This window comes from Gambusia affinis, linkage group LG07, assembly GCF_019740435.1.
Source record: "Gambusia affinis linkage group LG07, SWU_Gaff_1.0, whole genome shotgun sequence".
NCBI lineage: Eukaryota > Metazoa > Chordata > Actinopteri > Cyprinodontiformes > Poeciliidae > Gambusia > Gambusia affinis.
The window spans coordinates 13,059,549-13,073,778 of NC_057874.1; the positions used below are offsets into that span (position 1 = coordinate 13,059,549).

At 40.3% G+C, this 14,230-nt stretch overlaps 1 protein-coding gene across 2 annotated transcripts in view; it reads right to left on the reverse strand.

The window, feature by feature from the left end:
• Positions 1 to 11,053, reverse strand: part of LOC122834483 (low-density lipoprotein receptor-related protein 1-like) — a 109,790-nt gene extending 98,737 nt beyond the window's left edge. For both annotated transcript variants that reach the window (XM_044122967.1, XM_044122966.1), the window contains exon 1: positions 10,388 to 11,053. In XM_044122967.1, coding sequence (XP_043978902.1) covers positions 10,388 to 10,484 — 97 coding nt within the window. In that variant the 5' untranslated portion in view covers positions 10,485 to 11,053. The remainder of the gene's footprint in view (positions 1 to 10,387) is intronic.
• Between the last annotated feature and the right edge of the window lie 3,177 nt (positions 11,054 to 14,230).

Sequence of the window (14,230 nt, forward strand, 5' to 3'; positions counted from 1 at the left end):
CCTACACACAGATATTTGTGTGTAGGAAAGCCTCCACATGAAGCAGGGACCATAGCAGTGCAGATTTCAGTATTGACTTAAATTTTTTGTACATAGTATCCCCTTACCATCTTTAATAAGCATTTAGCTTTGGCCATGTCTCAACAGAATTGAGTGAATTTCAACCACAGAATAAGTTTGTCACTAAAATGAGGCTCAGGTTTGGCTTAAGGTGAAGTTAAACAGAGAAACAGCTGAAAGAAAACAACATTTATATGAGATGGAACAGTTTTCTGTGTGTGTTGTGAAACGTTACTTCACAATTTTGTAATTGACTGCATGTTTTGGCTCAACCACTAATCTAATTTAATTGGGTAACAAACACACAATAAACTTACAGTGTGTTACTGTTATGTTATTTGAGTGTCTGATTTCATTAGCATTTAGACAAATCATCATTTTCATTAAAATAGATTTAACCGTGTCTCCTTGTTTGCATAGTATGTGCGCCGACATCAGAGAGCAGCCGTTTCAGTGGAGAACTTAGTGGAAATGAGTTCTGGAGAATCGGTGGCTCCTTACGGCACACATATGTGGAACAAGGGGGCATGGATGACATTTGAAAACATTACTAACTCAAGCTATTCACCTCCTTCAATAACTGTTGCACAAAAAAAAGAAAAAAATTGTATTTCTGATTATTTGTCTTATGCATTTTAGACAAGGACTAGTTGTATCAAGGCATGCAGGGTTTTTAATATTAGTAAAATGCCACAGAACATACAGAAAACTCAAAGTGCCAAAACACTACCGCCTTCCCTCCAACTGGTGCTGTGCACTGATAGTCAGCTGGCTGAAACAAGCCTACTAAACAATGTGAGAAAAAGAACATTTGGGCATCTAAGATTAGTTTAATACTCTCAGTTCTATTGTATTAATAACAGAATGTCAATAAGATGCAGTACAATTACTTGAAAACTGCAACCAAATTTTGTGGTTTATTTTTTTCTATGTATGTATGTATCAAAATAACAAACACTATAACAAGTGAGATAATATGTAATTATCAATTTTGGGGGTTTCAGCTCTACAAAGATGCTTAAAATGATGACTTGAATGTTTTGATGCATGCAAGTAAATAACTTCGTTCAAAACAATCATGCACATGAAAAATATTTGCAACCATGAAGTTATGTAATTTATGAAACGGAATAATTGCTTGTGAAGGAGTGAGGAATCATTCGTTAGAATTGGAGTTACCAAGGATTCATCGTAAAGCACCACGGAGAAGTCCTGTCTGTTTTTTTCAGTGGATGAAGTCTCTCTAGATGGCCTTTTTTTTCACTAAAAAGGCTTGAGCTTAAGAAAAACTAATAAATGGGGCAACCAGGAGATTTCTCTTGAAACATGTATTGCGCCTTTATTACAAAACAAGAGTACAATACCATTACTTGACCTCTAATTGTGTTCCAGCAAAACACAATTAGACAGTAAAGCCCATTGAGAACTGAGAAGTCAAGATTATGCAGTGATCAACATATCAACATGAACAGTTCTTTCATTCTTAAAATGAGAAGGAAACCAAGCTCACTTTTCCTTTTACTGACAAAGGGTCAGCACACCTCATCCTCCTACTTTGTCTCAGATTTTAAAAACTAGATATTTTAGATGGCTAAATCAGCTACATGCGTGGCAGCTGGAACATTTTAAGAAGATTCCACCCTAGAAGCTGTCAGATATTTGGGTTTTAGCAGCTTTAATGAGCAGACGATGAGTCTTTGATCATGGGAACTTAGCTGATATGAATAGTGACGTTTGGTCCTGCTTCATGCAGCAATCGTGAGGACAAAAATTTCTTGTGACACATTCTATTCTGCTGCAATGATTCACTAATCAATCCAGATCTTTGAAATCAGGTGCATAATGTCCTGCAGCTATGCAGGCAGATGGTTTCTGCAGACATTTGTAAAAGGAAGGCTGTGCAATAAATCCAATAATGATTTCCCTTCTACTAAATACTGTCCTGTGAGCTGTTAATGGAATCATACAAAAGAGAAAAATATTATTTAATTAGCTATAGACCTCTATATGTCATGCATCATGCAGATTATCTCAAGAAGAGTCCATGCAGAACTTCATGGAAGAGGTTTCCATGACCAAGCAGATGCAGCCAAACTTTATATCACCAAGTCTAGTCAAAGCACCGAATGCAGTGCTGTAAAGCATAACACCACAGGACTCAGTTGAGACAACTTCTCTGGAGGGATAAAAAAAAACATGGCTCTGTCTGCTAATCCAAAGCATGAGCCAGAACTTAGTGGTTGCCAGGGGAACATCACTTTTTCTGAACTGTGTAAGTCTACAATTTGGTGTGGCTAGTATTATAGTGTGGATGTTTTTCAGGAGGTTGGCTCAGCCCCTTAGCTCAAGTGAAAGAAGCTCTTAATCCTTTAGCATATCAAAACATTTTGGGGATGAGTCCTTCGTGTCCCAATATGAGCGTCCATCAGTGCATCAGCAGGGTCCATTAAGACCTGGATCAGTGAGTTTGGTGCGGAAGAACTTGATTGGCCTGCTTAGAGTACTGACTTCAACCTGAGGCCAGGCTTTCTGATCCAACACCAGTGTCTCACTTCTCAAGTCCGCTTCAAGAAAATGTACAGAATAATCACAAAAACACACTTCCCGAAGCCTTCCTAGACATTGATTCTGTTATGGATGCAAAAGGTGGGCCGACATTATATTAAATCCTCCAGATCAAAAATGGGATGTCGCTCAAGTTTATATGTTTTCATTATGATAGATTTCTGTTCAGGTTGTGAAATATTACTTCACAAACTGAAATGTGAAGTAATGTTTCACAACCTGAACATTATTTCACACATTTGCTTCAGAATTTGGTAAGCAAATTCTTTTAGCAATAACATGTATGATTTCACCTGTACTGTACTTAGTTTTAGCTTATATCACAAACACATTTCAGGGTCTAAATATCTTACTGGCTCACTATAGATTCCTGTTTGGGCTTCATATCTATCAAAGACGTTTGGATTTTCATCCTGAGGCAAGCCGATTGACATGTAAAGCTATGTTTCTTGATTGCTTCAACTTCCAGCATCATTAGACGTTTAGTGACACGTTTAGTTAGTTAAACTTTCATTTTCACTGCATGTAGCAGATTTTGTAGGTCTGGGAATAATCCAGAAATTATCACCTGACTCTGCTGATCTCCACACGTAACAAGAGCTTTAGCTACTCAGTTCATTGTTTTGGTTTTCTTTACAGCAGCAGAAAGTGGGTCACTCTCACTGTGCTTGCTGTGCCGTTTTTCTAAACCTACAACAATCTGCAGTCCATAACTCCCACTTAGAAGGAAAACGATAAACTTTTTTCGTAGCACAGTAGCTTTAATCAAACTTTTTGTTGTTTATCATTTGGAAAAGCGTTGAACAGAAACCACAAAAAGCCATAAAAATAGACGACACCTGCTTGCTACTTGTCTGATTCCAAGCAGAAAAACAGAAACATTTGTCCACATCCCCAATGATTTGTGTGACAAGAGATTCACTAAAAATCTTTAAACAGCTTCGTTTATTCTCCTTTACTAAGTTAACTATGCATAATATCCATAACTTCATAACTATATTCTTTCACAGCTGACTCTGAACAATCACAATCAGGCCGTGGCCACGTTTGCAGGTGGCCAAGGCCTTAAAGAGGTCCTATTAAGTTATTGCTATTATTATGAGTCCTAATGGGATGCCAGAGAAAGTGTCAGAGTGCCAAGAGTTTTAATTCATCTGTATGGAGAATGGTGTAACGTAGGCTGACTACGTTCCTCTGTAGATGCTCCCTGCTAGTTCACTGACTAGCAGAATGGTACAAGAAAAAAAATGTGTGTGTTTGGATACATTTCTAGTCACACGTTTACAGTCATGCATGGAAAACTGAATCATCTAAAGAACCTGACTGCAGGCTAGCATGACCAACTATTCAGCCAGTAATCACTGATCCATCACTTGGACAAAAACTCAAGTTATGACGTGCCAAATCAAAAACAGATCTCAGCATCTAAATCCCACTGGATGTAGGGAGTTGGTTGGGTGAACAAACTCCTGCCTAAGATCAGAAGCTGTTAGCGATTAGTAGCACTCCTGGCAGATGTTTAGTGTACTGTGGAGCAGAAAGATGACGTCATTGTTTCTCCCTACATCCAGTGGGTGGCGCAGGTTGTTATAATCGATAGTAGCCACACAGACACACCTGCTAGAAGGAAACAAAAGCACCTAGTACAATAATTTTGTTATATTGGCTGAGAGGTTGCCAGGCGACTGTGCCAAAAGGTGTTTCCAAAAGCAAGCAGAGAGCCCGAGCAGAGACTAAGAAGATAGGTTTTGAGTACAAGCGTTACAAGTTTTGAGAAGACATGAAGTCCTGCTTTCAAAATAAAACTGTAAGCAAAAGTGTTAAAAGTTTTGAGAACAAAAGACATGAAATCCTGTTTTCAGACTGAAAATGTATGCTCTTGGATTATGGCAGAAAAATCCCCTCATATGTATATGTCAAAAACAACTTAACAGAAATCTGACACCATCACAGCAATACTTTTCCACTGATGCCCTTTACAATCATTCTTCTTCCAAAGTAGCGGTTCCACCAGCTGTTTGTTAATTGTTGCTACCGCTAGTCTAGAGGAACACAAAGAAAATGTGCTTTGCCCACACAAAGCATATTTGTGCTTACCGGGGCGCTTACCGAAAGCGCCCCTTTCAGTAAACAGGCGCTGCTTGGCAAAAAAGTTTTTTAGGTATTCCTGAATGGCTGCCACAGGAGATTCCAGGATTTCTCAAACAAGTGTAAGTGATGAGGGAATAAAATAACATGATATAAAGCTCAAAAAAAGTCAATTTTGTATAATACCCTACCTTACTATAAAATTACTTAAGATTTTGTCCAATTCCAGAGAGAGTGTCAAAACCATGATATCTTTCTTAAATGCCATGCTTGGAGAATTTTATGCCGTCCCCATAATCATTCGAGCATCATGTTGAGAAATTATTGAGGAGTTAAATAAATTATAGATGTGATTCATTAATATAAAATTATAACATCAGATATGAACTGGGATAATCGACATAAAAGGCGATGGAAATACAATTAGACCAACACTAACTTCTTCATTAAATCCAGACTTTGCTATTACAATTGTCTGTTTCTATAAAGCAAGACAAAGTTGAAGCCTTGAGTGCTAAAACAAGACCCTGAGTTTCAATGTCTACATGTAGTGAGGCTTTATAAACAGGTCTAGAAAGAGGGAACACTGAATCACTGTACATCCTGGAGCATATTGTGGGGTCCTGTGTTGTTGAAACACATTGTTGTGTTAAATCTAGTTGGGTGGTCTGAGACAAATCTATATTTGTTTTGCTCCACTACTCTTCTTGGTGCTTCAGCAATTCAGTCCCAGTCTTTGCCTTGGCTCCTATCAGAACTAATTATGACTGTTTGGTGGCTGCAAACACAGCAGCTAACTCTCAGTCTGACATTTAGCCAGGACCCCAAACTCTGTCAGGTAAACGGCTAAACAAACTCATTTCTCTGTTCCATTTTCTCCGTCCAAGTCTTATTATGAAACTTTTGTTGGTCTCTCTTTAGAAAACTATATCTGTGATCTCTAAAATGCAGAATTAGGCCTTGCTCTAGATTCGATGTGATTCCAGGGTGTTACATGATTATTATTATTAAACCTTTTGGTCGTCATGCAGGAAGGATTTCTGTCAGTTTATCCCAGGAATGCAAATAACAAAGGAATGAAGCAGATTTTCCAGGCAATGCTTTTGGCCTGCACAAGAACTGAAAGACTTCTTGCAGAGATAGCTTTATGTATTTCGCAAACTGTATTTGCTGCTAAGCCTTACCGCCTTGCATAGCGGCTGCCAGCAATAAACATCTAAAAGTTGTTGGTGTTTTCCGGTGCACCAATCAAAGCCAATAATTAAGAATTAAACTCAGCAGCTTTCCCAGGTGCATCACTATTAGAATATAATCAAAAAACGAATTTATTTGAGCAATTTATTTAAAAAAGGGGAGGGAATATTGTTGCACTTAGAGAAAAAATTCATATCTCCAAAAATTTAACTCTTTGGGAAATTTGAAAAATAACATAATTATTCTTCCAAATTTGAATTCACAGTTTGGTTAAAATTCCAAACTTACTCAATCAAGTATTAAGTGCAAATACTGTGACATAGTTATGGGCAATATGAGCTTCAAGACTTTCTCAGGATAATTTCTGTGGTATTTATTTTGATAAATGATAGCTAAAAAAATTCATTACAATTAACAGCAGATGCAGCTCAGCTAAACAGCTCATACCAGTTGCATCCAAACAAAACGATATAAACCGATTTAAACAACGCTCTTACTCAACGAGTGCTGAAGGAAAGATATATTTCAAATAGCAAAAGCAACATTGCAGTTACAATATCCGTTTGGGAGGATTTGTGAACTTCCATAAACTAACAATAAATTAGAATTTTTCTCAACATCTTCAATTGTTTCCCTGATAATAATACAAAAATACAATGACTGACCATCCTGAATCATTTCTATTTAGAGAATTACGGTAAGTGCGTGAACTTCATTCCAATTGGGATTGAATCCATATAAGTTGTAGGGAAAAGGTCATATTCATATGACCTTTTTATATGATCTTTCTATCTTTGTCTGTGCTGCTAACACACCTGAAAGGGATCAATAAAGCAATATCTAATCTCATCTTAAACCTGCTTTTCAATAACATTTGCACTTCAGTAATTCAACTCCTCTTCACCTGTTGCTCTTTTAAAGACTGCATGTGTAGCAAAGCAAGGCAAAAGACACACAGATTAACCCCCTGCTTTCCTCCTGACTTCTAGATGCCAGTAAACATTAACGTTATAAACATTTGTCCTCTCGGATGTCACTGTGTCAATATCACACCACAGACGGCCAAATGTTTTCAACAAATGCTGCAGCGGAGATGTCTGCACCACGAGAAGGAAGGACCCTGTGTCACTTGAAATGAAGAGGGTTTATTGCTTAAATGACCCCAATTTAGATAGATATCTCAAACAAATCTCTGCATTTTGGTCTCATAAGGAAGGAATTTACCACAATGGCATTGAGAAGGGGAGAACTGTAACATTTGTAAGGGGCCACTGGTCTCTTTTTTGTCATGACAGCACTTCCACAGAGTGAAGTGATGTGAATTATCTCATTAGGGATTTTTTTTGTGTTTTTTTTTTGCACTGGATGCCCAATTAGCAGTGAGCTCTCTGAACAAGTTCAGACTGTTCACAGAGGTCTCTTCTGGGGAACAAAGAGTGTTTTAGACCCAATTAAACTTTAGGGGTAGGTAGAAACCCCTTCTCTTTTATAATGCCTGCAACAGAGGAACATAGAAACTAAAGGGAAAAACCTTCAGAGCCAGTTTGAAGTAAGCCTGAAGTCTAAAGGAAACTGTGCAAAAATAAGCCAACTAGAAAGTCCTAGAAACAAGTCCCTTTCATTCAGGCTAACAGTGACGTACAGTTATTGTGACTGATAGGAAGTAAGGCAGCTTTTCTCATTAGGCTTTTCCTGGCCGATCCCACTGCAACAGCTTCTTTGATAACAGTAGCAGTTATGAATCCAGTAGAAAATACGAATTACTCTAATTGCAAATGTAGGTTTGTAAAAGTAACATTTTAATTTTGCCAATATATTCTCCTCTGACTGGAGGTAATGTTGATGTTTCAGAGTGGCCCAGTCAAAGGCCTAACTTAAATATGATAAAGAATCTGTGGCAGGAGCTAAAGATTAGGGCAATGGCAATGAGGGCTTCAAAACACAGGAACATGTTTTGAAGCAATACACGTGTTCAGTTTTCTAGCAAAAACTGATACTTTTGTCCAGTCCTGTCTATTTTGAGCTTAAATTAACGTGTTGATCCTGATAGGTCAGGTAACGTCTCTTTAATAACAGCTCTTCCTCTACATATACTGTCAGAGCAAGAATTTAAACAAACAAGACTGGGGAAGAGCCCGGATTAATTTTAAACCACACTGAGAAGAACGGTAAGGAAGGCACGCTCTCAGATTTTGTCGGTGTGAGGTTATGCTACTACAATAAAGGGTGATTTCATTTTAAGGTTTTTCACAAAAGTGTGCCAAGAATTACACTGCACAAGCGTCATCAATGTTCACAATAAATTATCTCACTACGCCCCTCTATATCCCAATGGGGCTTTAATCACTTCAGCTGCACAGCTCAAGGCTGCCTCATCAACTAAACCCAAAGCAAACCAACTCAGAGGGAGGAACGCTTCACTGAGACAGTAACTGTGAATCGAGGCAGGAGACATTTTCTGTAAGACAGGGTTCCTGTGCTCCATGTGGCTGCAGGCTCCTGGTAGAACCTCTAGGTGGTATTTTATTTGGATTTTGAGCCCTAAGAGCCTCGAAGGACAGGACTGCTACCTGAACCAAAAGCCCAAAGAGCGTTTTCAGCTCAATGGATCTCACAAACAAGCAACTTGGGGTTTAAACTGGGTGAATCTTTAAATTTAGCTCATTAACAGGAACAGCAGAAATGATGCAACGGTATTCTTCGAAAGAGACTTAATGTTTTACCTGAAACTGTGTATCTATCCCACAACAAATGCAGGCAGGTTGTCAATTTTAAAGACCACAGGCTTAGAAAAGAAGTTTTAGAGAATAAGGAAATACCTAGAAAAATATGCACGGTAGTGTTTGTACAGGCGATATTTTCTTGATAGGTTGTTTGTAAAACTACAGAAGATATGAAAAAGTATTTATCCCACTACCAGATCTCATTTTTTCTCTATGGGTTTCTTTTTTAATTCTCAGGTCATTGAAGAAATCTTAATATCATGCAAGGTCATGATGCCAACAATCCACGATAGTGTTGATGGTCTGTGGCTGTTTTACTGATTCCAGACCTAGATGACTTAATGGAACCATGAGTTCTGCTCTCTACCAGAAATTCCTGAACGAGAACATCTGACCACCACGTAGTAACCTAAAGCTCAAGCCCTCTTACATTATACAGCAAACAAGTAAGCCTACACCCGAATTTCTGGAAAGAATAAAGGTTTTGGAGTGGTCTAGTCAAAGTATAGACTTAGATTCAGATTGGAGTGCTGCAGCATAGCCTTTAACACACCAATCCAGGCTGGATATCCCTTCAGTCAGGACGATTAAAACAAGGAAGAGTAAGCTGAAACTCCTCCACAGTAATGAGGAAAAACCATTTCCAGTTGATGGCAGATGTTGCCACCAAGGCAGCAATAAAAAGTTATTTGATTTAGGGGGCAGTAACTTTTCCTCGTACAACCAGGTTGGTTTGGATACCTGTTTCCCTTTAATAAATAAAATTATCATTAGAAAACTGTTTCAAATTTTTGTCCCACTAAGTTAAAATCGTTATTTCAACGATTCAAAGCCTCTACGTGTCACGAAGACGCAAAAATAAGAAATTTTTCAAGGCAGAAAATACTTAATCATATTTCTGCATTTGCCTAAACAAAAGCTGTTAGCCAAATGTTTGTACTTTGGATGTAGGAGTATCTGCTGTACTGAAGAAGACTTGAACCATGTGATTTAAATCCTAAATGGATTTCTAACACCCCAATGATGAAGCCAGATTGATAGAGTAGAAGTTTGTATCTAAAATGTCATTAAAAACATACATCTCAATAAGTGAAGGTGGAAATCTGGGACTGGTCTTTACAGAACAGAAAGAACCTGATATCGACACAATATTGAGTCACACTGGTACCTATAGGCATTGATATGCATGCCTGTTGCTTGTTGTGCTCCAATGTTTATGAAAGAGGAACTGACTGGAATGTTCACTTAGAATGACAATAGACGGGGCAGTAGCTGTGATGGGTCATGATTCAGTCAGTTTGTGTCTGAAGACAACCCAGTGATGTTTTAGTGATGAGGTTGGTGGTGCATCAGCACAGACATGGAGCCGATGCTGAACTGAGTGAAGCCCCACAAACTTAACATGCATTTCAGACCTCACTGCAGTTCACATTCTACTTGTAAACATCCTTCACACCAGGTCTGACGGCCTATGGTTCCGTTTTCATCTCGGAATATCAGAGTAAACATCTGATTATGCCTCTTGTTTTAGCCAACGAAGCAAATGACTGAGGTGGAAAACATGAAGTCGCTGCAATATCCCCAAACAAAAGGCGGCTTTTAATTGTCTCCTCCACCGACTTCCCTTCCTTCCAGGGTACTGTCTACTCTCACTGCATGCAGACAACATAAAGAATCAGCAGCGTGCGCACACTTCGTTATTCTCTCCCAGCATCTCAATCGGGACCCCGGGTTATGTCTGGATCAGTTCCGCTTACCATCGACAGCCCTGGACGGAGCGACCACCACCAAACTGTGCAGGAATCCCAGGAACAGCAGCCCTGCCGCCAACACGTTGGCCGCGATGCGCAACATTGTATCCTATCTGCGATGGAGCCTGCACATCAATCGCCCCTCGGTTCCTGTCAGGCTGTGGAGGCTGCACACTAAGGCGACGACGTGTAGAACCGAGCCCGTGGGGCAGAAGATGCTCCTCAGCCAGAGGTGTGCGCAGTCTCTGCTGCTGTCTGCCCACTCAGAGGCTGATCTTTTTTTTTTCTTTTTTTTTTTCCTTTTTGGAGAATCTCAATGCGAGGAGCTGAGGCTTCTCCCAGCCCGCTTCTGAGGGGTGAAGATTAGGGGGTCCGTGGGTGCATGGAGAGTCCCTGCCACAAAGGCTAGCAAGCTGAGCTGAGCATCAGGCTAATAACCCCCGGTCTGTAGTCTCGATGATGATGATGAAGAAGAAGAGAAAGCAGCAGCAGCAGGGCTGGCGCCTGTGATCAGGCAGTTTGTCCGTCTTTTGTTCTCCCTGCGCCGGTGAAGGAGCCACAGGGGGCGGGGGCGCATGAAGACGCGGATCAAATGCTCCTCTCCTCCCCACCACCTCTGCTGCCGCTGGCCGCAGATTGAGTCTCTACCCCGGAGCTCAGTCAGTCTGAGTGTGACGTCGGAACATCAGCTGGCCCTCCTTCTCCTCCTCCTCCTCTTCCTACTTTTTCCTGCTCTTCCTCCTCTTTCTTCCAAGTCCCTATTTCACCTCCTCTAAAATCACATATAAATTTACTGGCTTCAGTCAGACCGACGAATTTCAACCCCATCTGACCCACATATAGCCTACTTCATTTCTTTAAAAAAACAAACAAACATATATTCTTAATGTTTTTTACGACCTAAAAAAAAAAAACAAAAAAAACTTCAGCCCCTTTTATTGTTGAATCACAAAATAAAATCCAGTGCAAACAATTGCACTTAATTCATCAAACACAGCGACCTCAGAGTGTTGGAGAACATTAGTGAGCAAACAGCTTCATGAAGACCAAGAAACACAACAGACATGTTGGGGATGAACTTGTGGAAATGTTTAAAGCAGGATTATAAATCCCCACCATTGTTCAATCCATCATTCCAAAATAAAGAGAAACCAACAGAGACGTAGCTGTCTACCCAAGCTGAGATTTTGGGCAAGGAGAGCATTGACCAGAGCTCTAGAGGAACTGCAGAAATCCACTGCTCAGGTGGGAGAATCTGGCCTTTTAGGAAAATACAAGCACTGCAAGAAAATCACAAGAGGTTCTATTTGCAGTTTGTCACAAGGCCTGCAAGAGACAATGCAAACATGTGGGAGATAGTCAAGCTAATGCTGCATATCACCCTGAATGCACCCTCCCTATGGTGAAACGGGGTGGTGGAAGCATCATGCTGTATGGATGACAAGAGGAAAACCGATGTTAACAGTCACTCTCCATTAAATCAATGATTACTGCAATGTTTTTTGTTTTATTGCAACATGCTTTCAAAGTAGCAGCGAATAAGCTAATAAGCATCAAAGATAGCAAAGAATAATTGTGCTACTTGTATTAAACTAATCCAGAGCATGTTCACCAAGAAGATGTTCTTGGTGAAAATCTAAATTATAACTAATTTAGATTTTCCCAAATGCTGGTTTGTCCTTGTGAGTAACCAGCATTCCCCTTATTATACATTCTCTCAGATCTCAGATCCTGAATTACAGAGTAGACTTCTGGTCTTCAGATCGCTTGGCCCTGAAGGCGTTTGCCTATAGGTGCTTCCCTTTCAAGTTGTGTTGCTGCTAACTAGCTGGCCTCAGGCCATCCCCTCTGCTGCTCCCCACAGTTGGAGCCAGGCCAAGCCACTGTTGTGGTTGTCCTTGATGCCATTAGATTTAGCTGCTTCCCCGGTTCTTAGAAAGAGTACACCATCGAGGAATGCAGCTGGCAGGGATAGTCGCTGTGCAGCCAGTTTGATGTATAAGGTAAAGCATGGTGTACATCTGCTGCAAGTTCAGGCTGGAGAAGGTATTGAATCAACAGGTGAAAGTCTTTGCATTTGGCTGACAAAGAATTTGTTTTCCTCATGTGTGAGCATGATATTTATACAAGTATCACACTGACTAGACATCAAATATTTATCTTAAATTGGTGCCAGTGTGCACTTCATGGCACTTTCTTGTGGAGTTTTCTTTTACAAAAAAGAGAAAACCTCCATCCATCCATCCATTTTCTTACACCCTTCTTCCCTAATGGGGTCGGGAGGGTTGCTGGTGCCTATCTCCAGCTGCGTTCCGGGCGAGAGGCGGGTTCACCCTGGACAGGTCGCCAGTCTGTCGCAGGGCAACACAAAGACATACAAGACAAACAACCATGCGCACACACTCACACCTAGGGAGAATTTAGAGAGCCCAATTAACCTGACAGTCATGTTTTTGGACTGTGGGAGGAAGCCGGAGAACCCGGAGAGAACCCACCATGCACAGGGAGAACATGCAAACTCCATGCAGAAAGACCCCAGGCCGGGAATCGAACCCAGGACCTTCTTGCTGCAAGGCAACAGCTCTACCAACTGCACCACTGTGCAGCCAAAAGAGAAAACCTTTATTGTTCATATACAGATTAAGCTATAAAATAGCTCTCCAAGGACGTCCTTTCTGGTTGGCTGATTGCCAGCATGTGAGCTTTCAAAGGAAACCTCTTAATTATCTTAGCTGTTAATAAGAAACGTTGAAAGAGGTGGCAGAGAGAACAGTCATGCTTACACATCCAAGGTCTGCATGCGTAGTATAGAATTTGTTACTTTACACATAGAAAGCGATCTGTGGAAGATGTTCAGTCTGTTTAAGATGTTCAGTCTGTTTAAGATGTTCAGTCTATGGAAGATGTTCAGTCTGTTGAAGATGTTCGATCTGTTTCAGATGTTCAGTCTGTTTCAGATGTTCAGTCTGTTTAAGATGTTCAGTCTGTGGAAGATGTTCAGTCTGTGGAAGATGTTCAGTCTGTTGAAGATGTTCAGTCTGTTTCAGATGTTCAGTCTGTTGAAGATGTTCAGTCTGTTTCAGATGTTCAGTCTGTTTCAGATGTTCAGTCTGTTGAAGATGTTCAGTCTGTGGAAGATGTTCAGTCTGTGGAAGATGTTCAGTCTGTGGAAGATGTTCAGTCTGTTTAAGATGTTCAGTCTGTTGAAGATGTTCAGTCTGTGGAAGATGTTCAGTCTGTTTCAGATGTTCAGTCTGTTGAAGATGTTCAGTCTGTTGAAGATGTTCAGTCTGTTTAAGATGTTCAGTCTGTTTCAGATGTTCAGTCTGTTTCAGATGTTCAGTCTGTTTCAGATGTTCAGTCTGTTTCAGATGTTCAGTCTGTTTAAGATGTTCAGTCTGTTTAAGATGTTCAGTCTGTGGAAGATGTTCAGTCTGTGGAAGATGTTCAGTCTGTGGAAGATGTTCAGTCTGTTTAAGATGTTCTGCATTGGAAGGGGAAATGTTTCCCCAAATGAAATGTTTGGGCACGAAGGGTTTCATCTTCTTCTAACCCTTTCATACCCCTGCAAATGTCTCTCTTCTCCTGGCTCCGGTTAACACTGAGGCTGTTGTGAACTGTCAGTACTTCCTGCAGAACTTTGGCTGTCTTTTTGGATCTGCCAGGGTTTTTTTCCATCCATCTTGTCAAAGCACCCAGGTACTGCGGTTCATATGAAAATATAAATTCTCTCCATCCCAGTACAGCAGAAGACAGAGTGGATTTAATTTTTAACTGGGTGGCAAAACAGAAAGCATGTCATCTGACACATGTGGCTTGGTTCAAGAAAGTTGGTCACATGTCGACATT